The following is a 25,909-nucleotide window of genomic DNA, read 5'->3' on the forward strand; positions in this document are numbered from 1 at the left end:
AAGGTCCCTCTGGATGGCATTCCTTCCCTCCAGGGTATCAACTGAACCACACAGCTTGGTGTCATCGGCAAACTTGCTGAGGGCGCACTCAATCCCACTGTCCATGTCAGCGATAAAGATGTTGAACAAGACCGGTCCCAGCACTGAACCCTGAGGGACACCACTCATTACTGGTCTCCAGCTGGACATTGAGCCATTGACCACAACTCTTTGTGTGCGGCCATCCAGCCAGTTCTTTATCCACCGAGTGGTCCATCCACCAAATTGATGTCTCTCCAATTTAGAGACAAGGATGTCGTGTGGGACAGTGTCGAACACGCTACACAAGTCCAAGTAGATGACATCAACTGCTCTACCCCTGTTCATCAGTTCTGTAGCCCCATCATAGGAGGCCACCAAATTGGTTAGGCAGGATTTCCCCTCAGTGAAGCCACGCTGGCTGTCACCAAGCACCTTGTTGTTTGTCATGTGCCTTAGCATGCCTTCCAGGAGAATCTGCTCCAAGATTTTCCCAGGCCCAGAGGTGAGACTGACTGGTCTGTAATTCTCCGGGTCATCCATTTTCCCTTTCTTGAAAATGGGGGTTATATTTCCCTTTTTCCGTCATCAGGAACTTCACCTGACTGCCATGATTTCTCAAATATGATGGACAGCGGCTTCGCAACTTCATTTGCCAGCTCCTTCAGGACCCACAGATGGATCTAATCAGGTCCCATGGACTTGTGCATGTTCAGATTTTTAAGATGGTCTCGAACCAGTTCCTCTCCTACAGTGGGCGCAACGTCTTCATTCTCACAGTCCCTGTGTCTGCCTTCCAAGACTTGGGTGGTTTGGCCAGAGCCTTTGCCAGTGAAGACCGAAGCAAAGAAGTCATTCAGAACCTCAGCCTTTTCCAAATCCTGTGTAGCCAGTTTTCCTGAGAGCTTCCTGAGGGGGCCTACGTTCTCCCTAGTCTGTTTTTTATTTGCTATGTACCTGTAGAATCCCTTCCTGTTATCCTTAACATCCCTAGCCAAGTTTAATTCTAACTGGGCCTTAGACTTCCTAACCTGGTCCCTAGCTTCCCGGACAGCATCCCTGTACTCTTCCCATGCCACCTGTCCTTGCTTCCACTTATTATAAGCCTCTTTTTTCATTTGAATTTTGCCCAGGAGCTCCTTATCCATCCAAGCAGGTCTCCTGGCCCTCCTGCTGCACTTTTTTCTAGTTGGGATGCAACACTCCTGAGCTTGTACCAGGTGATCCTTGAATATCAACCAAGAGTTTTGGGTCCCCCTGCCCTTTAGGGCTGTATCCCATGGATCCTTCCTAAGCAGGTTCCTGAAGAGGCCAAAGTCTGCTCTTTTGAAGTCCAGGGCAGTGAGCTTGCTGCACGCTCTTCTCACTGTCCTACATTTGTCCTAAAAGCATTACATTCCCTAAAAGCAGCAAGTCTTTTTAAGAATGAAATACAGAACGTAACTTTAGCCACTGAACCTTCCTGGCTAACCAATTTGAAGAGTGAATGAATTAAAACATAACATTAAGTAGATGAGAGAAAAGAGGAATAATGTGGGGTCATGTGAGGTATCGGCTCTACAATAGAACATGCTAAGAATAGCATTGTCAGCATTGGCTTATTTCTGCTCCTGTTGATGTCAGGGGGTGCAAAGAAAATCCAGCTCAAAGCACTTCTAAAAATCCTACTGAAAGGGTTCACATACTCATATATAACATATATTCATATATAACATATAACCAGGCCTTTTGTTTTCTCTTTCATCAATGCCAGTTTCAAAATGATGGAATCAAGTAACAAGCCAGGGCGTGCACTTACCATGTTAAGAATGTTTTTGTTAAGATTTTAAGCTCTGTGGCTTTATTTCATCTGGCAGTGGTTGAATCTAAAATTGGTAATTTCCTGTCTTATATCTACACATCTGTATTACTGAGGGATCCAGCAACATGTGGACTACATGAGAACACGAATCACTTTGTCGCTTTGTGTGCCAATAGACTAAACTCTGAGAAGGGAACCTTTAAAACTTCAGAACAGGTTGTTCCACTGAATCTGTTGTTCCACATTTCGCTCTTTTCAACTTTATTGCTGGGGCTGCTACTATGCATACTAACAAACCAGTTTGTAGTTGAGCCTGCTCAGTGTGGCTTTCTTATTTTATAACTGAAAAAAAAAAAGCAACCAACAACCAAACCAAACACCTTAACAAGAGTTGGATTGATTATATGTACATATCAAAAGAGATCTGAAACTAGCTTAGTGTATAAATAGTGCTATTTTATTTATAACAACATCTCAATACCTGCTTCATTTCTTTAAATAAATCTGTCTTTGGCACAATTTGTACCTGTACGAAAACATAATTTGGCAGAGTGATATAGTTGGCAGCCTCCACTCGAGGGAGGTCCAGGACTGGAACCAAGAGGGATACCATAAGCCAGCACTGAGGTGCGTTGAAAGAGTTACGCAGGGAGAATTTCACAGTGGTTGCCCGCACCATGTCTGATCCAAGCCATTGCTACTGCTTGGATATGGCTTGTCTGATCCAAGCCATTGCTTCTTGGTTTCAGGAGCATTGAAGTCATGCTGAAAAAGTAAATGTAGGTGTATCTAAGCCTTTCTTACTCCACTCAGAGATCTTTTGCCCCTTCCTGCCTTAAGCTCACTTAAGAATTAGAATTTTCCATTTCCTGGAAGAAATTTTCAGAATTGTAACCTCCAGAATATAGAACTATAAAAGTATTTTTGTTTCCAAGTAGTTCATACTGGCGGATTCAAGTATTTGACATTTTGCTTGGGTGTTCATCACAGCCTATCTGAATCAAGTTCTAGCTCACAGACACTGCTGAAGTTATGTCCAGCAAAAGTTTGCAAAGTGTAAAACAAAACCAAAAACTAACCACAAAAGAACATCTCTTTGTGTGTTTTTATTACCTTGCTATGCAGAGGGAAAAAAAAAAAAAGGAAAAAACAACAAACCCCACAACCATTTAAATTCTCTAAACAGTTAAAAGTTCTGCTGAATAACTACATTTTCCAATTTGGGAAAAGAGTATTGCTATGCTCCGGTTGGTGGGCTCTAAACTGCTTATTTCCAAGGAAAGAGCAAAAGAAGAATGTGGGTGGAAGTGAAATAATTCCAACATCAGTGCCGCAGCACCACCTCTTGTCAATGCACAGCTGCACAGACCTGACTGCTCAGTTTTGACTTGTGCATAAAGTAGCACTGTGATCTTAGTAAGAGTATTTTTATTCTACAGATTGCACCCCAAATGGCATACTGTTTGCTATAGTCTGCTTCTCCAAGTGAAATTGCTGTTTTACAATAATCAGAGACAAAAAAAAAGATAATAGTCAAGGTGTTACTTAATTCATTTCATATCAGTTCATTGATACTTATTAACAAAATCCGTTAATGTTCAAAACAGTGGGAGATAAACTTGTTATAGGTACATTTTTATTTGTTATCTTTTAAGGTGAATCCTGACTGATTATCCACACTGATCCTGTGGCTGATGCTGGCATTACCAAGATTTTTAAGTTCTTTTAAAAGAGAAAGGGGTTTGAAGACAGGTAAATGAAGGACAAAGAAACAAACCCTTTCTATTCAGTAGAGTTCAGTGGAGGCCCCGGCTGCTACCAAAGAAGTGTGACACAGGAGGTGAGGCAGCATCTTCGGACCCTCTGGCTGCAGACACCCCAAAATGTTGTCAGACCTGCCACACTGCAGGGCATGCTGGTGCCAGTCCAGTCCCAGGACAGCTATGTTGCTGATCATAAGGCTCGAGCATCCCTTTCAAATGTTATGGCAGGTGATCTGATTCTGACCATAACTTTCATGTTTCCAGTTGCATTTTGGAAAGGGATGTAACAGATCCTTGAAAGATGAGAATTAGTCTGAAATTGTAGTATTCACCTGCAAAAGTTGAAGTATTTATACTTTGACTAAATTTGTACTTAAAAACAAGAAGAGAGAAAACAAAATTATTTTGGATTACATGAAAAGAAATGTATTCTTTGCATTATATACTATCTACTAGTATTCTCAACTAGCACTTCAGTGGAGAAACTATGATTTGCCTACCCTAAGCCACGTAAAATTAGGCATAGCTTCTCTCTTGAATCTTTGGAAATACAGATTCAAGAAGCAACAGAGAAATGCAGGAAAGGGAATTGTGCCAAAGACAGTGGGATTCAATGTGAACAGCTGTACCAGCTTTCTCACTAGTAACAGAAAAAAAAAAGGCCAAAAAAGTTGAGATGAGGTGAGGAGCTCTTTCTAGTTGACTGAAATTCTATTCCTCTTGGAAAATGTTGGGCACAGAAGCATATTTCTGCTTTTCATCCAGAAAATAAATCTTGCCAATTATAGACCTCTGAGAAGTGTCTGACACATAGTGAGGAAGAAGAAAAGGCAACTGTCCTAGATTTAGCAGTAGCAGTCATTTTTCTCCTTCTTAGTAGCTGGTGCAGCACTGTGGTTTTGATTTTCGGCCTGGGAACAGAGCTGATAACACCAATGTTTTCAGCTACTGCTCAAATGTTTAGTCTGACCAAGGACTTTGTGAGCCTCATGCTCTGCCAGGGAAGAGGGGAAGCCAGGAGGAAGCAGAGACAGGACACCTGACTCAAACTGACCAAAGAGGTATTCCATACCACAGCACATCATGCCCAGGATGTAACTGAGAGTTACCTGGAAGGACTGGGAGACTGCGGGGTTGGAGGAGGTATGGGTCAGTGCTCGGTCGGGCTGGGGGGGGGCGAGTTATCGGTCAGCTGGTGGTGAGGTGTTGTATTCTCTTCCCTTGTTATTTCCTTTATCATTGTTATTATTGGTGGTAGCAGTAGTGATTTGTGTTATACCTTAGTTACTAAACTGTTCTTATCTCAACCCGTGGGATTTGCATTCTTTTCTATTCTCCTCTCCTTCCCTCTGGAAGGAGGGGGAGGGCAAGAAGGGGGGGGAGTGAGTGAAGGAGCTGTGTGGCTGGGTTTAAACCGCAACAGCAACACAGATGCCCATTCCTGCCCCTTCTGCTTCTTCTTGAGAACGTGTTTGATATTCCATGGGCTTACTGACAAGGAGAAATTTCTACTCCACTGAGTGCACAGTTTTTTATGGAAAATAAAAATAAAAATCTTAGCTTTTTTAGTAAATCAGTATAAAATTAAAAGACGAGCCTCTTAAATGCATCTGGGTAAGCTGGTTGCCTCTGATAATTAGTCAGTGGTTCCCTGTCAGTGCAGGGAATGGGAAAGCAGCTTATATTAATCCAAGTCAATAACTACAGATTTTCAGGGTAACACAGTTTTTTTTGGGGGTTTTAAGGTATTGCAGTCTATAAAGGAAAAAAAAAAACCAACAAACTCAATCAACCAACCAACAAAAAAAAAAAAACTAAAACAAACAAACAACCCTCCCCACCAAAACCAAAAAAACAACAACTACAATAGAAAAGTAAAAATCAAAACAAAACCAATCAATAAAAAACAAAACCATGCAGTTTATAAGAATGCATGCTACCCTTACAAAGATGTTTTCAAATGCTTTCCTGGCCAAAACAGGACTATTTTGATGAAGTATGTTAAGCTGTTCATCACTTCTCATCTTTAATAGGAAATCATATTGAATCTTGTTCTGCCAAACTCTAATTTTACAAGACACCTTTAAAATATTTTTTCCCTCATTTTTGAATCTTTTATTAACATCTAAAAGCTTTCTGACCCAACTCCTGGACTTCTTTCCAAAAATCTGTGTTTGAACATGTGTCTGTCTTACTCCTAGAATTACTTCATCAACACTTTCCATCCTGCAGTTTTGTTTGTTTTGATTCTTTAGTTCTGGGAGTATCCTCCCGCTGCTGAAGTACCGTACAGATGCCTTTTCAATCAATACCATAGAGCTTGTTACTGAAGGAAGACATGTTGAATATGTTGTTTCATGAGGCACTTAGCTTCAAAAAGGTTCCTTCCAGATAATATTAGATTCTCGGAAACTGTCATGTTTGGAGTTTAGAGTTTTTTAGAACATATTTTTGACATATATTCATTTTTCACTATCTTTCTCAGTTTTAAAACTTGTTCAGCCCTTTGCTTTCAGTAGTATGAAGAGCAAATCAGTAAAAGTGGGCACAAAAATGCATCTGTTCACAGACCCTTTTTATAGCAAAAGAAGGTTGCTTTTAGGGGAAAAGGGTATAATACTACAATAAAGTCATAAGAAAAAAAGCAAGTTACTTGTCCTGTAGAAGTAAAATGTGCTGGAAAACACTATATAAAGCTTGGAGAACTAACTTAATGAATCTGTAAGGACAAGGGCCAAATGAAGAATGGCAGAAAGACCTTACTAGATCCATTGACTGAGCAACAAAACATAAGGTGAATGAAAGCCAATGTCAGTAAACACAAGGTGATGTATACTGGTAATATCAATCGCAACTCCACTTAGAAAGAGAGATGCTCAAAAGTGACCATTACCACCTCTGGAGCAGGAGCAGGAGCAGACCTTGGGGTTACAAATTCAGTAAAAGCATTATCTTCTGCTTAGGGCTCAAAACAAGCAAATAAAGCAATAAATATTACAGTGTCACCATCTAAAGCCCTAGTTCACTGCCTCTTTGAACACTGCATGCAGTTCTGGTCCCCTTATTCCAAGCAGAATTAATTCTGAAAATGTTCAAGAGTCAGTAAGGGTGATCAAAGGCATGGAGCAGCTTCTGTGAGAGGAACTGTGGAGCAGTTTAGGACACTTCAGATGGGAAAAGGGACATTTGGGGATAAGAGAATGTTACAGTTGTCTACAAAAATCAAGGTAATCTAGAGAGCGTGTCTAGGGACATGCTGTTTACCATCCTTCCTGAAACAAAAAGTGACTGGCAGCAAATAAAACAGTAACAGGAGAGCTCAAAACCATGCAAGGAGGTGTTTTTTCTGGTACAGAAACAAACAAAGGACTTTCTGGATGCTCTCATTTATACTGGGTGAAAGGAAGTCTGGGAAAGCACTTAGAGGCAAATCTACTGAAGCTTTAGTAAAGGCAGAAAATCACATCCACCTCAGGGAACCCATTAAGCTGAGAAAAGTTGAAGACTGGGAAGCTACAACAAATACATGCCTTGTTCTTACTCTTTTCTTGGCCTCCTAAGCACCTGTTTGTGGACATTTTTAGTGATTGGCTACCCACCTAGATAGGCCCATGGTCTGGCATTATACTGAATATTTCTATATTCTGCCTGTGGAGCAGGAGATGCTACTGCTGAAGTCCTACTGCTCTATCATGCCCTTACGATATAGAGGCAGAAGAGAGAGTTCAAAGTGAAGGTTTTTCTCCTCTCATAAACAAGAGATACTTTCCTATCTGAACACTTTTTCACCCCATTTGTGGGTGGTGTGGGTTTTTTTTGCTAAGAAATGAACACCTACCCATTTTCACATTCAAGCAAGGATATCATTTAGTGCAGTGGCAAGAGTGCTACTGTCTTACATATTTTTTTCTGATACATTGCATTTTGGATTACAAACTGAAAGTTTGTAAGCTTCTGTAAGATGCAAAATGAAAAACTTAAAAACTACAGGTTTCTAAAAAGTGACAGAAAGAACCTGAAAAGGATTTGAGTTCAAGATTAAAAGAAATTTTTCAAAGCTGGAATACGAGTTTCATCACCCAGATCAAGGATATTGGCGTATGTTGGAAATAACATTTCTTAAACTTAGCAGAAGCAGATCAGACTGAGACATGTATTAAGATGGGAAAGCAGTTTATTTTATAGTCTCATCAAGTAGATGGGTTTGCTTACATTTTTTGAGGTTTCAATTTAATATAATGAAAGGACGTAGGGAGAGTCTTCTCATGAGGGAAAGAAAGGTGCATATCAGAGTACTAAAACCCCAGATATTTGATGCCATGTATGAAGCTACGGATTAAGTAGCCTTTCTATTCTTTTCTGGTGATTGACCCTTCCTGATAAATCAGCAAAAGTGTAAGATTTTGGCAGAGACTGAAAATATAAATCTGTATACTGCTCTTTTGCAGCCAAACAGTATAATGAAAGCAGTTATTTTGTAGGTTCTCTATTTTTTTAGTGAGGTAGAAGAGTAGAAGAGTGACAGGGATTTTTTTTCCTCTCAGCACATTGGTAAAGGTTACAATTACATTCTTAAAACAGATTGTTCAGCATACAGTACAATCTAGCTTAATATCAAACCTTCTTTAAAAAGCAGGTAACTATTTCTCCTTCTAGTTTTGTGCTCTATTCATGGAATGTATTTATTCTTATGTTCTTGCAAGCAGCAGCACTCTCTTTCTAGAAGCCTTCCCTGGCAGGTGACCTAATTTTTCTGAAGACCAGTGACCATCTCCCACTTCCCAATTTAAATTAAATGTGTTATCAGATCCTACTATAGCACCTCTTCTGACAGGTTATAATAATTATGTGGGTATTAAATTGGATCTTACAAATGAAGAACAAATCACTCTCTAGAGGAGACAGAAAGAACCTGAAAAGTAGCAGAATATAAGATAAACTCCTGAAACACCCCTAAGAGCTCCCACTCTTTTAGTTGCATTTCTTATCAGACCCTTGAATCTTCTGCCTAAAAGTGCCGTTCTTATTTCAGTGTAACTTGTAGCCAGTTACTGAATACGAAAAATTCTGGATATATTAATTCTGAAAAAAAAAAAGTTATTATTATTACTGGAATAGTATGCATCAAATTCACTAGAAATGATTCAAAACCCAAAGCCATGGGAAGCTTGGTTAACTGTGCCAATTGGTCCAAGTAGCAGTTACCATTAGAAAACTATTAATATTACAAAGCAACAATGATTGATACTTAAATAAATCTATGTTTTGTAATCTCACATTAGCAAAAATGTACTTCTAATTTATTTAAATTCCATTCTTTAGCCATTGAAGACCATGTGATTAACAGCAGTCCCTCATAACACTGCCTAAGTCACATGTGCCTACAGTTCAAACAGATTCCCAGATCTCTTGCAGAAAACATTTAGTTATTTGACTTAATGTGTGTCAAGAAGCCATATCAGAGAAGGGGCAAGAAAAAGCTCTTACATACTGTTGCTGTAGTAATAGCTTCTCACCCAACGGGACCTCTGCAAATGTAAAATTTAAGTGTACTCAGTATCTCTAGCTAAATTTGGGGGATAATTTAAGCCTCTTTACATGTAAAAGCTATTTTATTTTGCCACAAAGTTTTCCTCAAATCACTTTTTTTCATGAAAACTGGTAGGGGAAGGGTTATAACACTCCCATTTGAGTAAACTTAACAGTAAATATCCCCCAGGTCCTTCTTGAACCATTTCCCTCTTTATCTGCTAGGAAATACTTCTTAGGATTGTGGTCTGGCTCATCTGTGTCACCATGAAAGTATGGATAAGGCTTTTATTTCTCTTTTGCTGGACAACATTAAAGGGGCATTGCTGTTGCAGGGTGGGTAGCCTGACTCTTCGCAGTAATTGCAAAGAAAACATGTACTCTGGGACCTGGTGACCAAAAGTCAAAGCTGTGGCAGATAGGCAGATGGCAGTATAAGGTACACTGCTAGACAAGTCTCTTGCTCAACAGAGACCAGATACACATAAACACACTACACAACACACATTAAAATTGTCATGCCTTAAGTGATGTGTGGTAACTGATTTTTTCCTGCATACCTTTATTATTGTCACAAGAACTCAAGCATATTTAGCATCAGTGCACCAGTCCAGGCACTATTCAAACGGAAAAACTTTCAAGACTTTGGCACTCGTTCTGAACACATGAAGGAAGTTATTAAGAAAGTTTTATAAGAGTGGCTTTTTTGTATATGCTTGCTCTTTCCATAGGCAATGTCTCTACAGGGTTGGTAAGCTACGGTACGCAAATAGAATACTTATTTTAAATTGTTATCAAGTTTTTATGGTCTCTGAAATATAGAGAAAAATCAAGGTGTTCCACATTTCTCCAGCCTGTGTTTACCAACACACTGTAGACTGATTTCATCTTAGCAATGAATATGTTGTTTTCTACCAGTATTTCTTTGTTACATTAAAAGTTAAATGCTTCTTGGCTAGGTTTCCCTGTAAAAAGTTTCCCAGAGATAACCTCAGCGATTATCTAATGAAGGACAAGCATGGTGATAACAAAAAAAGTAATTTTTTCTGACTTTTTTTATAAAACAGTTTGGGGTTTGGGTTTGGGAACTGCATTGAGACTTGGGGGGTTTTATTGAAAAAAAAAATGCAGAAAACTGAATCAGCACAGGATTATAGATAGGGCTCTTGGAACCTCTAGAGGTAAGATTTGCTACAAAAAATAATCAAATCCTGTTTCTTCAAATTAAGATGTGTACCTCATGGAGGGTTGAAGGAGGAGGGGAAACTCAAACATTATAGGGCAGAATTTAAGAACTGGCCTCTCTACATGTAGTCACTGTTTAATTGTGGATCCAGTAGTCCTTAATCATAGAGTATCAGAAGTCATACTAATACAAGAGCATTTGGCTTTTGATTACTGTACCTCACTCACATCAGAGCTCAGAATCCAGAGGGTTTGGCAGGGTCAGCTATAAAGATGCCCAAACTGAGCTCCTAATGAGAACATCCAGAAATCACACTGGTTCGTATATAAATACTTATGCTTTGTAAGCCTGGGCTGATTCTACCACTGAAGGTTAAATATATTCTGTAAAAGCATTGCCCTCTGAATCAAAATTTAACTCTGGACCATATAACGATTTAACTGTCTTGTACTTTGCTCCATCTCCTCACCTTTTCAGCATTTAATGTTTTCAAAAGTACTGCATGTATCACTTGCAGTAACCATGTGAATGCTAGAGCATTCACATGGTTACTGATTAACATGAGTGGAGTTAAAGGATTATCCTGAGACTTCCAAGGCATTTGTGGTCTTACTGACTGCAGCCTTCTTTTGGGTACAATCCAATTGTAGTTAATTATGCAGCTCTGAGCATTTCTTTTCTTTTTACTTCACTGTGTGAGGAATAGCTTTTTATTGTCCACCATATATATATATTTTACTGTACCACAGCAGCTCTTTGTTGAAGCAATAGCTTCTGCTATCTCATTTTTAAACATGTAACACCTGCTTTTTAGATGTGTGGGCAGCCTAAATTTCCTTGATGAAGAGAACATCAAATGTTCATTAAATCTGGATGTCAAGCCCTGTGCATTGCAGACGAGGCATATATGATCCTTACAATTAAAGAATGTTCCTTATATTGTTGTTTACCACCACTCCATCTGAATTTGGAGACAGAACAACTTCTTGAGCCTCTATCAATCAGTGGTTTTGAAATGCCTGAGAGCACTGTCAAATATATTGATAAAAAGAAATATCACCCTTAAATTCAAGAGGTTACAGTTAAGCGAGTTGCAAAGAGTAACTGGAGAGTTAACACAGTTGTGTGGTAATGAGTTCAAGAAACTGTTTACAAAGTAATGAGCACAGTCATAAAATTGTGATCATGAGTGCCTTCTCCATTACTGTATTTACCCATATATTGTAAAGTGTTAACCCCATGGCTACTGGTCTGCTAAACTGTCACTTGAAAACAACAGCCTTCTCTCCCATTTTAGTTCCTCACAAGATCCCTCTGGCTAGCTGCTGAATTTTCAGTGCAGCGTGCTGTGAAAGCTGGCAATAGGGGCAACTGTGCATTCCTTGGTTTGCTTCTGCTATTCAATGCCCTTAAAAGATCATGTTTTCTTCAGGATCAACCACAAAGCAAACCTCATGCAGTCTGGTGCATATCTATGTCTTCCAGCTGCTACACGTCTGACTCACAAGCATCTCCCCAGTGTGGCTCCCCAGTGAAGAGAGTCAGAATGAGCTATTGTTAAAACCAGACTACGTGGACTCACATTTTTCTTGCTGTCACACTTTCCGATCAGTAGTGCTTCTGTAAAGTCAGTGGAAAATACTGTCATTCTCCGCAAGACCACAAAAGATCCATTAGCTTGGAGGCTGCAGGCTACAAGTGTGCACAAAGGGTGAGCCACTGTGAAGCACCAAGCTGTAAATTGTCCTCAGACTGTCTGCTGTTCTAGTGTTACATGTGGTGCAATGCCATGTTAGAACAGAACAAAGATGTCGTGAGCTTGAACAGGATGTGTGTGCATTTAAACACAAGGACTTATAATAGACAATGAGATTTTTAAAAAGTACTGTAGGCCATGTCATTAAGTTTTTAAGAAATAATTGTTTTCACTCTCAATATACCGTAACTGAAAGCTAAAAAGTGCTAAAGGGACCATCAGTCACGCAAGTTAAGAGCAAGCTACACCAGGGATTAGCAGCATCAAGGTTTTTGTGCAAAAAGCCATGAAGTTAAATGAATAATCTTAATCAGTTGTTGGCACACTTGTGGGGGTACACAGGCTTCAGTTGCTGAGATGTTCTAGAAGTAACATGAAGAAGTCAGCAAAACCCAACTGCTGAGGCATGTGAGTGGATGTGAGTGTCCTGATGTGTAGGGCTGGGGGGATTTAAAAATAGATAACATACGAGTTTAGTATTTAATCTTGAATACTCAAGAGATTACAGTTCAGGACTGGGACAACAGCTTCACAAGTTCTAGCGTGAAGGCAGGCTTTACATATGCCAAATATGCAAGCAAGTTAAGAATGAATGGAAAGAATATATGAAGTTTACACTTTCTTATATGATAAACTCATGGCACTTGTCATGAGAGGTCCCAAAGAAACTGTAGTACTTACTGGAAGTATTCAGGAGTACATGCAAGTCTGCAATACTTTGGAATACGGAAAAAAAAAAAAAAAAGAAGACTGAAAAGCAGAATACCTGAAATATTTTTGGCTTGCTTTAATATGACTGAAGCCCCATTCTGATGAAAATGAACTTTTTCCTAAGACCTCAATGTGATACCTTGATTTTGTGATGACATCTGTTTCTGTTTACATGAGAAAAATTCAAGATATATAACCCTACAAAAATATCCCAGAGGCAACATCATTGCAGTGTCATGGGAAAGAACATGCTGAGTATAATTCATTGTTGTTATTGCTGAAATACAGCTTTACTTTCAAAGTATGTTTACTTCAAGTATGTTTAACATACTTTAAAGGCCATAATTTGAATGTTATTTAAAAGTCTTTGTTACAGAGCAAGCACCTAGGAAGCAAACTCTCTCCTCCTTTCATCCTCAGACGCTTGTAAAATAGAAAAATAATTGACTGGAGCAGAACTGGTTTCTGTTTTTTTCCTCCATACACGTAGATGTACCGATGTGACTGAATTTGTCAAATGTGCTTCGACTCTATGCTTCAGCCTTTTATCAAGCTTTCCAGTTTAACCCAGGTTTTCCACTCTACAATTTTCTGTCATACACATATTTTTTCCCCAAGTTGAATATTTAGTAATTTCCATTCTCTTCTTCTCAGACAGTAATAAATGATGCCAAGAGACTCAATAATCAGTAATGGGATGCAAGAAGGCATTTGCCTGCAGTACAACATGGGTGTTCAAGGGCTTGTGAGCTGGAAGGTAGAAGATGATTTGCAAGCAAATTCTTTATGTCCTGCCCTTGCTTTCTTACATACAGTGTGTTGCAAATGTCTGATTACTAAATTGGGTTTGTAAGGTTATGTGATAAAGCTCATCTGCACACATACCAAGGAGCAGGAAGGGTACTCCAAATAATACCTTGCCCTGGCTGCCTCCAGGCCCACCAGCCCATCAAAGGCCCATTGCACAAGCCCCAAGGAGCTCAGGGGCAGGATGGCAGTCGGGAACCGAAATCAAGGGCTCCCGAGGAATGAGTTACTTCACCATGGCCCTGCCAGGGCTGTCCCAGGAAAGCCCCAGCCCATGCCCAGCATGAAACCCACCACCAGCAGCCATCAGGAGCACCCCCAGGTCACGCTTCCAACTGGGTGGTTGCTGCAAAGGGCTGGGGGACATGTTGGGGAAGCAAGGGAATAGCAGCTCAAGATCCCATAGGATTTATCATGGGATATTAGGGGTAGGAACCAAAGGTGGGAAGAGGTGTTTAGGTAAGCTGGGGATGAACGGAAGCGGCCAAATGAGGGGTAACGTGGCAGCAAGGGCCAGTGACTGGCAGTAGCTGGATGGTGGGAACGCTCGTCAGCCATGGCCTGTGCCTGGCCAGCGCAGCCTGTCCCAGCTGCTCGCCACAACCCTTCCTCACTCCATCACTGATGGCTCTGTGTGTGTCTGTGTGCATGTGTCTGTCCACACACACGTGGGGTCTGAGTGCAGTGGTTGGGGTCAGAGGGTGGGTGGGAGCTCCATGTCCCTGGTGCAGTGACCACAGCGAGTGCAGGTGTGCAAGTGAGTGTGCAAGAGCCATCAAAGATCGTGCTGGATGTGGCGCTGGGCTGGTGAAGCCTGAGCCAGCAGGGGTCTCTAAAGATGAACACAAGGGGTTTACCTATGGGGACAAGGGAGTCCCAGCCTGCTCTGTGTGCATGTGCATGTGTGTGTGCATGTGCACCATGGTCTGCCCCATCAGCAGGCTCAGCGGCTGTATGTCCCGGGGCCAGAAAGTGGGAAGTCTCAGATTAAGGGGCAGCTGTTGGTCTGGTAGAGGGTCTGAGCCAGCTGCCAGAAGGACCCACAGCATTCACTCATGTGTGCATGGAGTCACTTGTGGATTGCCATCCTGCCCCGCCAGAGAAGGGAGGGGGCTCAGGCCCTCCATGCTGCCTGTGCCTGTGTGAGTGCTCTGGGTGTCTGTCTGATCTGTGTGCCCACACATGCATACTGGTACTGATGTGGCGCATACGTGCGCTCTGTGTGTGTTTGCCTAATGGGAATACATCTTCAGCCTCACTGCTGGCTGGATCTGGCAATGTGCAGCTGAGCAGCCTTGCTTCTCCCAGGCTCTTGGATGCAGCAGGATATACTGTCCTGCATCTAAATAGATATATATTTAAGTATAAATAGAATTCTTTCTGGGTAAATAGATTAATTACTTACCTCTCTATAAAGGAAAAAGAAAAAAAAAAAGGAAAAAAACCAAGAAACTTTAATAGTTATTCAAGAATAAATCTTGAGCCTATTAGGTGATGGATTCAGCTCCCAGACTGATTTTTTTTTCTCATAAAAATACAGCTTGTTGGCAGTTTTGTCTGAAACACCACTGGCTGAGGACTGCGGTCTTGGCCCACCAGTGATCTCAGTGCAACTGTGGGGAGGCCTGCCAGGCTCAGTTGGTCTGTGCAGATGCAAAGTGCTCATCTCTGTGAAGTGGTAAATATTCAGAGTTTGGCTCACCATTTAAATTTTAACCAGCTCTCTAGTATTCGAACCAACTATATTCTATGCTACTGTTTATTAACAATTTTTGACTTGAAGGTTACACACAGAGATTCCATCTGAAACTAGTCAGGGTTTGTGCCACTATTTTCACTGCAAAAATATTTCAGAAACACATTACTGTAGTGATTTGCAATTCTCTTTAATTTCTAGTCTGAAGCCACCCCTGGCTGATGCATTTTTGTTTTGTAACTCTTTAAGGTCTGATGTTGTTTTCTTTTTTCCTCCCTAGAATTTATCTCCCGGTGCTCACATAGAGAGCAAATGCATCCTTTCATCCCACTAGTTTAAATAAGCCAACCATTTTAAAATTATGTTCATCCTGCATATTTGGCCTGTGCCTTAAACTCCTAATTTTTACTGCATCCAAAACAACATACAGTCAGGCATCAGCTTCTAAGTTAGAAAATAACAGCTGCCAACTGGGAAGCAGTAAGGAACAGCTTTCTAAGCTGTCTCTCAGTTGTGACTGATTAAGTTCTCCATTTAAATACAGTTAAATCTAGCCAGACTGGACCCTTTCTATACGTTACATATAGGAAGCCAGTAAATCCACCAACTTCCTGGGCTCTCTTTTCAGTGATCCTCAAATACTACTGACCCTCTTTCAAGGATGGGATAAAATGCAGTGTGGTAAGGCAGATGGGATCTTTCTGTCTTCACAGCAGCAATAGGTAGCATTCTGTACAGAAGACATAAAAAGACTAAAATTATAATCAATTCTTTGCAAAGCTGCATGTAACAATGAAAAGAATGCAACTATCACTTTCAGAAAAAATGCTTTTATAATTAATAATAATTATTAAGCATTATTATTCTGGTGGTGGGAATGTGCTTGCTTCTATTTATATCACATACTATTCAGGTACATAAGGATTATTTACTCCCCCTAGAAAAGCAAAGAAAAAGCCATATGCAATTTACTATAGACTGTGGAAACAGTGAAATATCTTGAGGATTTGTGACGAGCAGTAATGAAGAGTATTTTAGCTAGGCCTATGGAACATATGGCAAAACTGTTGCTTCCAGTGAAACTGCTAATCTCTTTGTAATCAATGGGATTACTCATGAGTTTATCAGATTATTAACCCAAATAAACTGGAATCATAATCTGGATTTCAGAATATAATCTTCAAAAAAACTAAGTATCAGCTTGTCTATGTCCAGCAGTTTCAATGAAATGTCAGTGAAAAAATTCAGTAGATAGTCATCAGGGAGACACCTTAATTGCCTCTTAGTGGCAGAACAATATGACATGAAAATAATTCTACTTTAATAATACAGATGTATACTTTTGAAAGGGCAAAGATTATCAAAAGCATTTATTTGTGTCCACATGGTGGTAATAGACTTAAAAAATCAGTGACCCAAACAGGATCAGTCCAAAAGTGGCTAGTTTGAAATATTCCCATTTTTTTTAACAACTACTTGTATTTTTAGAGCATCTAAATGAATCTATTCCTCATCTGTAAAGTGGAGACTTTCAATAAATTCCAGTATGTATTTGGAGACTCAAGTTACACTTGAAAATACTATCCTAATTATCTTTCCCTGCAGTTATTCTACTGGTATTCAGAAATAGGTTGTGGTGTGTGGTAAAGCAATAGGATGCTGTCCCATACTTTACTTGAATGTCTGCAAAAACCCAGCTGAGAAGAATTAGTCTTCCTGCACTCAGAAACTTATTTGTTTGTATTCCAGGAAAGAGTAATCTCTTGTTGTTCCCTACACATATAAAGAAAAGAGGATACACTCATTGAAAGTAGGTATGGGGGAAAACCCAACAATATTACAGTGGGGTTTCATTAAGAAGCTTTATTTTGTGTGAATGGCACTGTAAAGTCACCTTTACTTCCCATCAGTTTCTTTCTGTGCATAAATTAGTCAAGCATATAAGCAGCACATTATCCTGCGATGTCTGTAAGACACCACTGGTATTTAGCTTTGTATCCTGCACTGTCTCTGATTTGATGTATACTGGACTTCTGAAATCCAATGGCAAAATTCTGTGAAAGATTTAAAATGTGAAATAAATGAATATGTAATACCTGAAATTGTTACCATTTCTATGCCAGTATATCCTTTTACGTTATGTCTACAACAATGTACACTGCATGTACTTGTTCCATGTGACCAGAAATGACAATTTCCTCTTCTGTATATCACTGAAGTTTTGAAGGAGCATCTTAAAGTAGTACAATATTAAGAAAATCTGCTGCCCCTCAATTCCACTTTTCCAGCAGATCCCATTTAGGAACCAAACACATTTTTTTCAAATGTGTAATGTCAAGATGTAATGTGGCTCCTGTGCATTAACTTGGGAGAACAGACAAAAGAACTTTTATACAAGAGGCAGAAATTCAGCCCCTAAAAATCTTTTTCTACAGCTATGTAATTCAGAGAGGCCTGCCATCTCAGTCAGCAAGACACAAGCAGTGTCACTTCAGATGCTGCTCAGATGTCACAGCTTTGTCCACCTTACATGGCATCTGTCATAGACACAGACCAGCAACTGGATTACAGAGGCCTAATAGCTTCCTGGTTCAGCTGTGTAGCTCTGTCGCAGGACTGCCTGCCTCTTGCCATGCCATCAGGAGAGCTGTGATTGCACCAGACCCGGGCATCCAGGGGGTGGCAATCTGCCCGTCTCAAATCACAGCTGATTTTTGTGACTCTTGTCAGGATGCCAGTATGAAAGCATACTGATGGCACACATTGAGGAAATTTAAAGTTCCTATTCAAGACTGGCAATGTTGAAATATACAACATAATTCTAGTTGGAGTATACGATATAAATGACATAGAAATTACTTCCTGAATAATGAAAATTACTTATGATGAGCAATGGAAATATAGATTATCTACTTGAGCTAATCTAGCTTGGAGAAAAAAAACAGTCACCTTAGAAGGCTAATTTATACCACCTTTAAGTTACCATACCTTTATTGCTATATTGCATATTCGTGCAGAGTGCTGTGTTTTGTTACACACCATAAGCTGCTTCTACTGCAATGCATTACAAGAAATATTTTTCTGTCATCGCTTTTTGTGGCTTAGAACACAGAAAAATTCTTCAGTACAGCACTTCAGCTTCTGTTAGCTTTCCACTGAAAACACGTGGATTTTAGTTAATGAATAATAGGGAACACAGCTACTGCAACTCTTGTTACCACAGGCAAAGTATGAAATAGAGGTTTTCTAATATGAAAATATTTTTTATAAGGTGACACTGGCTGTTCTCACCATAAAAATCCACAATGTAAACCTGCAATATGTTACACAATTATTTTATACCAATGATAATAGGAACTTATTTTTTAATATTCAGAAAATAAAAATTATACTAATATATGCCATTCTGAAAGAAATGATGACAATATAGGTGAAACCGTGTTTCACAGATACATGATTAAAGACAGCATTTAATAGAAAATGCTTGCAAATCATGGCTTTTCAGGATAATTGTCTAACCCTATCTCATTTTACAGACTGGAGCTTGGTAAATGCTCAGTATTTCTCTAGCATGGGACTTCAAATGCATGCATTGCTCGTCTCAACCTCTCCTGCAGATTGAGTATCCTCCTGGGTACTCATTAAAAAAAAAAAAAAAACAACTGTCTGAAACAATAGAACTGCTCAGCTTTAGCTTTTCAGTCTTTTGCTTGACCTCCACATAATTGTGGGAGGAGACTTTTATCACTGAGGAGGGAAGAAGCGGTTCCTTAGTTGACTTTAGCCTCTGTTCCCTTTAGTGTCACCCTAGTAGAGAGATACGTATCTAAGCATTCAACAACTTCTGCTTCCTAGGTAAAAATCTGCTATTTTGCTCTCGCAGGCTTCTTGCAATGTTTCCCTAGTGACTGATGCTGTGCATTGCAAATGTCTGCCTCCTGGAGCTGCCGAAGCCTGCTCTGAACCTTTGAATAGTCCTGGCACTAGTAACTCTTGTCTCTTCCTATCACAGCCAGCCATGGGAGCCATCGAGTCGCTCATTGCAAAGGAGCAGGTTTACAATATATGCTACTCAATATTAACAACAATGTAATGGATTCATGGCTTGAAAATGATCATGATGCAGATTAAATCAGATTCTCCTTTCTCTCCTCGTGTGCTTGACACAAAACTCTTCTTACTTTGGGACAGGAAAGGGAATTGTCAAAGGGGAGGGGAAGGAGAGAACAGGGGAAGGAAATCCTTAACTTTAGAGGTACACTTTTCATTCTCAGCTTGTATCTGAAGAATATATTACTTAGTTTAGTAATAGCAGACATTGTCTGCCATCAGCCAGCTCCTCAACATGGCAGGACAGAGGTTTCCTGTTAATTGTATGAAATCTTGAAACTTATTCCATGTAATACTGATTTGTGTAAGGCTATTCCGAACCCACCTCATTGTTATTCACAGTTAATGAGTGTGCTGGACAGGACTTGCCAGAGAAGCCGTATCAGGGAGGAATTAGGAGTACCATTGGAGTTGGCTGCATTAGTCCCAGCAGACCACAGAAACCTGTTCTAGTCTCCAGCTCCATATGCTGTTACACCAGAGCTCAGTAAACTGCTCACTTCAAATGAGAGACTGACAGCCTGAACTAAACAGTAAAACTTCTATATAGTATGGGGGTGAGATTTTACCCATTTAACTATTTTCCTACCTTGGAATTTTTAATATACTAATCCTTCCACTAGACGTTGCAGAAATGTGATAATCTTTACCATGGGTTCTTTTGCATAAGGAAGCTTTATAAAGCAATGTAATAGTCTCATGTACCTGGTTATCATGGTCTTACTAGATAATTAGTAAAAGATCTCCTCTGATGTGTTGTTGCTCATGATTCTAGTAATTCTAGTGAAACTAAATTCATTCTAGTAATACCAGCCCAAATGTGTCAACTAAATATTAGTAGAACTGTATGGGTATGTTATAGTATTTAGAGCATGGGATTCACAAGTGATGCACCTTGAGTCAGTAGGCACCAGGAGCATAAATCTGTATTTACCACGCTTCAGTGACAATACTCTGCTGCATGTCATTGTTTCCAATTTTAGGTTGTCATTTTTCTGTAAGGTCTTGAAATAGACTTAAAGTTGCTAGCAGACAACATGGTAATTATTTGACTCCTTTGAGAAAAGGATTTTGACTAGGAAGACCCAGCAAGGTTACTCAACATGACAAATGCTACAAGATTTTCAGTGATTCTGTGCAAATATATCAAAACTAAACAAAGACACTATACACAGATATACACACAAAAAAGATGCCCAAAAGATCTTTTAGCTGTAAAAATCCATATTCTAGACAGGTAAAATCATTCCAGTTATGATGAGCTATCTTTGTTTTCAGAAAGCTTTTACTTTGCCCAAGTCTCAATTGCACATATTCCTGCCATTTCCATATTGACATGATAGTGCAGTTCATACCTGTGCCTCAGGATGCCAGTATCAAGTATATAGTGATAATTCAGTCTTTGCTCCAACACCTTCCCCTTCTTTTTTATTTTGGTATCTGAATATTTACCCTTCCAGTTGGCAATTTTTGTGATACTCAGATCTAAAAACCTTTGCAGAGGCTGCTTTTAGGGAAGTCATAAGGTAATGAAAACAAGGTAGTAAGAGTCCAGGAAGGGAATAAAATGCACTGAAAGACAAGGAAAAAGGCTGCTGTGACCTACTCAGTTTTCACAAACTTAAGGTATGTGACTCCATGTTAGTAAGTGTTCCAGCTTCTTAACATCTGCATAAAAAAAACCCAACACAGTAATAATTAGAAAATAAGTTTCCTTTCCCATTTTGCCTTGGCACTTCATCATCTATCCTCTATTAACTGCTCTCTTCATTTGTTTGCTAAATCTCCTCTCTTGAGCAGATAAAAGGGTTTCATTAAAGGAAAGCTAATGCTGTCAGTGGCAGGAGAGCTGCCAGCCCTGGTGGTTATAGTAAGTCTACTAAGCTGACCTAAGCATGCTAATACTTCAGAAATTCATTCTATTCACAGCAGTCCTCTGCAAATATTCCTTTATCACATGTGAGAAACTAAGTCATGCAATTCAAATGAGTAACAAAAGACCAGACCCGAGACTTCACCTTATCTCTACGTATGCACACAGTTCTGTCCTAAGGGAAGCAGCAGTATACTATCAATTGTAACCCCTGCTGTATCAGAAGCACTTCCTAAGATTACAGAAAGGTCTGTCAACAGCTTCATGAAAGTATTCCTTTCAGAGACTACTGAGAAGAAACCAGCACTGGACCATCAAAACAGAACACTTTTTTCCCCCAGAGATTTCCTGCCACAGTCCATATGCAGAGCAGATGCTCTAAACCTATATGAAGGCCACCCACATAGTATAGTTTAGCTCTAATTTAGCCCGAGTTAAAAAAAAAAACCAACCAACCCCCCCCCAAAATATCACCACCCCCCCCATAAAACCACCACCAAAAACCAAAAAACAAACAAAAAAAGCCCAGAACAACCAGATCCTACAAATCACTGACATCTTATGTCACTGCCACAGCACTTATACTATGGTAGAAAATACACCGAAGAGTAACAAGTGAACTATGTAACAGTACTAGTTGTCATCAACACTTAAAGTAAAAACCTTTATCCTCCTTCATTTGCCTTTCTTCAGAGCTACATACTCCAGCTATTACTTCATGTTTAATTGAAACAAAGTTTTCAATACAACATCACATTGAACATTCATCTCTTACCATAAAAGAACAAATGTCGAGCAGTAGCACAGTTTTAGCTCAACAAAAACCATGGGGAAAAAAATAATCTATGAGGCTTCTAAAAGAAAAAATAAGAGTGCTCACATCAAAAACAGATTTATCTTAATTCTTCTCTCTTGAAAGATTAATGTAATTGTTTAGGTAATGTAATAAATGGAGGGGTGTAGGCATGGGAGAGAGAGGGCACCATTCTCATGTCTAATAGGAAACATGAATAAATCATGCTGTTTATTGAGTAAGTGCACATTTACCTGAGAGCTGCTGTCAGGCAAGCACAGAAATGATGGTGGAGCAGTCCCATGGCATTATTTCTCCAGCCATTTGTGATGACCATAATAGAAAACATTGACTAGCAACAGCTGATTTTTCATTCATTCTCCATTTTCAGGTTTTGCAAAGGGTACTGGAAACCTTACTTGTTCCGGTTGATTAAAAAAAAAATTTAAAAAATCATACAGGTGGAAAAATAACAAAAGGACCATGGTTCTGTGAATAGACAGGATCATATTTTAAATTCAAAACCTAAACTGTCCCAATAATTTAAAAAAAAAACCCTCATCTTTTTAAAGGCTTAGTAGAGAAAAAACGATCATACACATGCCTATTATTATGTATAGACTGTACGCACCAGCTACTCCAGCAAGGCTAACATGCATCAGCCATTTTGCACAGAAGCAGAAAATAAACCAGTCCTTCTGCTTCCCCGAGGAAAAAGAAATTACACTGAAGCCACCCACAGCAGGTGGCAAATGTGATGCTTAGCCATAGCCTGTGGTGAAGACTTCAAATAAAGGACAGCTTGGAATTTAGTGATGAATTAGACTTCTTCACAATCACCTGAGCATACCTGTAAGCAATTCTCCTGTATTATTTTATTAGTTTATGCTTGCAGGGCAAAACTACTTATACTAGATAACAGAACACCCTGCAGAACTATTCTCACACAGCTTACTTCTGCTGTTTTGCTGCATGGGAACACCCACTTGTCAGAGAACAGAAAATAAAGATGGGACAGAGCATGAGGAAGCAAAGGAAATGCTCTCTTGTGAATAAACTTACATTACACAAGAAAAGTATCACACTTTTAATTTTCTTTTTTCAGTAAACATTCTTAGGATCGCATCTGAATGAGATGTGATGCTGGTTAGTGCACCCACTTAATGAACCAGAAAAGATCATTCTGCCCCTAAATTCACATCTAAGTTCAGTTTTATACTGTAACACTGGGTATTTCTGCATTCTTATTTTTTAAGCTTATGGAGAAACACATGAATTAAGGACCTGAACAAAAATCTAGTTTGACACAAAAGATGACTGAAAATAAAAAAAAAAAAAAAAGAAAGTACCTTCAATGTATTTTACAGATTCTTCTCTGATTCCCTCTTGCTACCAAATGAGTCCCCTTGTGGTAAAAACCTGTTAGGAAAGGACTGTGTGCAAAGCAACTCATGACATCTGCCCTCCAACTTATGTTTGCACAAAAAATGGTAATTTTTTGTAACCAAAAAATGAAGAAATTGGTATTTTTCCAAAAATAAACATGTAAAAAAAACCCAAAACCAATAAAACCTGTCATCAGATGCAGAAGAATTATTAGACATTATCCACCCTTGATCTTTACACAAAATTCCCATGACATCTATAGAAATCCCACAGCTGTACAAAACAAAATAAGGTCCATGGCAAGCACAGCTTTCAGGATTTGCTCTTCAATAAATATCAAAAGCATAGGAGAGACAGCAAATGTTAACACTTTATTAGTTTTGAACATATAAAGATTATCTCTCTGAAACAATTCTTTTAGAGCCATCTTGTGGGGAAAATAAGTAATTTAAAACAATATGTGTACTGTAATTGGTTTTCACCAAAGACACCACTGTTCAGTATGACACCTTCCAGTACTCTTAAAAAAAAAAAAAAAGTCTTGGTCACAAAGTAAACTTTATACAACATTGCTTAAATCACTGCAACATGAAGAAAGTGCTTTTCTGATCTATCACGTTAAAATTATTGGCTCTAGATAGTAAAAAATACATGCCGCTAAGTTAAAGATGTTATTTTTCTGAAGAATGCTTTTAGGCCAGATTCCGTTCAAACTCCACACAACTGCAGACCACAAACAAAGTTCAACAACCTAGAGAAGCTAAGGTTTTTTTCAGAGCTTGTTTGGCCAAATTGAATAAATCAATCTAAGTAAAATGGGGTAACCCCCAACTTCAAATACAGTAGTAGATTCAGCTCAAAGCTGAAAAGTTTTTTCTTCTTTAACATCCCCAGCACTGCTATTTATTTTACACTTTGGTAATCTTCTGCTACCTCTGAAGGACTTTACACCAGTTGTTTATGAAGAACTCATTAAACGACAGTTTTCTGTTTGTATACAGTTACCTGAAGTACAGGGCTGAGCAGACATTTCAGAATAGTTGAAAGTCATGATGCAGGCTTCAGTTCCCATATAGCAATCAAACATCGGCTGCTGCTTGATCTATGTGTCTTGTCTATAAAGCAAAGCACTTAAACTTTATCCTAGAGAACAAAAGCTTACATGTAGCCCATTTTTCTTACTTGGTTTTAAGTTTTGCCCTACTAAAATACTTCACTTACAGAGAACAGTAAAATGTATCACATCACATTTATCCACTATGCAATTATCTTCTATTAATACAAAAGTGAAACAGAGTATCACAGAATGCTTTTACAGAATGCACAATCAAGAGGTGTCACAGAAATATGCACTTTTTGGAACTGTTACAATCAGTGTAGAGTTTAGACCAGCAGGCACCTCTATTAATTTTTGTTTTTTCAAATAAATAAAGAAATTTGACAATGAAAGGGTCCTATGGTAACCAAAGCCTCTGACAGCAGTAACTAAACAGAACATACCGGTAGCCAGACATATAACCAGACAATTTTGCTACTGCAAACATGAGTACATTAATTTTACACTTTTACCAAACTTTGGGTGAAGACGGTGTACATGTGTGCTCACAGCTTTCCTTCCTTCTGACAGATGACAACGAGATCTGCTTCCTCCACAACCTCTTTAAACTTTGGAAAGGAGCCCTGACTCAGGGGCACTCGCCTTAATGAGATTTTGGATTTCTTTGAATTTTGGATGTTCTTTATCAGCTACCAGCTGCAGCAATATAGCTTCACTAGTAGTAACTATAATTCCAGTGCGAGCAAGACGCTGAAAGAGAAAAGAGGAGAAAAAGAGTAGCAGGAGATACTTGCAATGTGAGTAAGCATACATTTTGTAAAGACGACAGATGGTATTTTTAAAAACATTTCTTATTAACAAAACATTGCCAATTCCATTCCTGCATAACTAAGCAGTGTCATTTATAAAGCTAGGATGGAAAGCGAGTGGTTTTAGACTTCAATGAGGAAAAAGCCTGCTCTGGATTACAAATAAGGCTTCCTACTTGGATTGGATTCTTTCCCCATGTCTGACTCAATATGCAGAAAGCCCACCTCTGTTACATGAACAAGCCTTTCCCTTTGCATAGTAAAGAGGATAGCCTTCTTCGCCCTCATACATATCTGAAAGGCTTCAGAAAAAAGAAAATAGCAAGGTCCAATCTAAAGGCATTAAGCAAGAGTAACAGTTTTTCTTTCAGGGCTTGTTATGTACTAGTACCTCCATCCTTGAACTACACAGCGTTGGTAGTACTAATCACCTCATGGGACAGAACAAAAAGCTCTTCTACAGACCTTATAAATCATACTAGCACAACAGCAGCTCCTTTTATTGAACATCTCATTACAGCCTCAGTAAATCCTGAGTTAGTTCTTGGGCTACACAATAAAAAGCATCACTGTGTAGAAGGCAAAACTGAAAGAGGTCTGCTGGGTCTTTTAAG

The 25,909-nt window shown here is 39.2% G+C and overlaps 1 protein-coding gene across 3 annotated transcripts in view; it reads right to left on the minus strand.

The window, feature by feature from the left end:
- Nucleotides 1–25,909, minus strand: part of ISOC1 (isochorismatase domain containing 1) — a 69,500-nt gene that overhangs the window by 29,433 nt on the left and 14,158 nt on the right. Inside the window, exon 5 of one of the 3 annotated variants that reach the window (XM_061475628.1) lies at nucleotides 23,790–25,236. The exons of 1 other annotated variant lie outside the window; for it this stretch is intronic. In XM_061475628.1, the coding sequence (XP_061331612.1) occupies nucleotides 25,090–25,236 (147 nt within the window). In that variant the 3' untranslated portion in view covers nucleotides 23,790–25,089. Of the gene's footprint in view, nucleotides 1–23,789; nucleotides 25,237–25,291; nucleotides 25,629–25,909 lie in introns of those variants that run through there. One more of the 3 variants, XM_061475627.1, reaches the window with a different exon arrangement.

The sequence above is a fragment of the Pezoporus flaviventris genome, unplaced genomic scaffold (genome assembly GCF_033815535.1).
Source record: "Pezoporus flaviventris isolate CSIRO_AGI_PZ_B2104156 unplaced genomic scaffold, CSIRO_AGI_Pfla_v1 ptg000086l, whole genome shotgun sequence".
Lineage (NCBI taxonomy): Eukaryota > Metazoa > Chordata > Aves > Psittaciformes > Psittacidae > Pezoporus > Pezoporus flaviventris.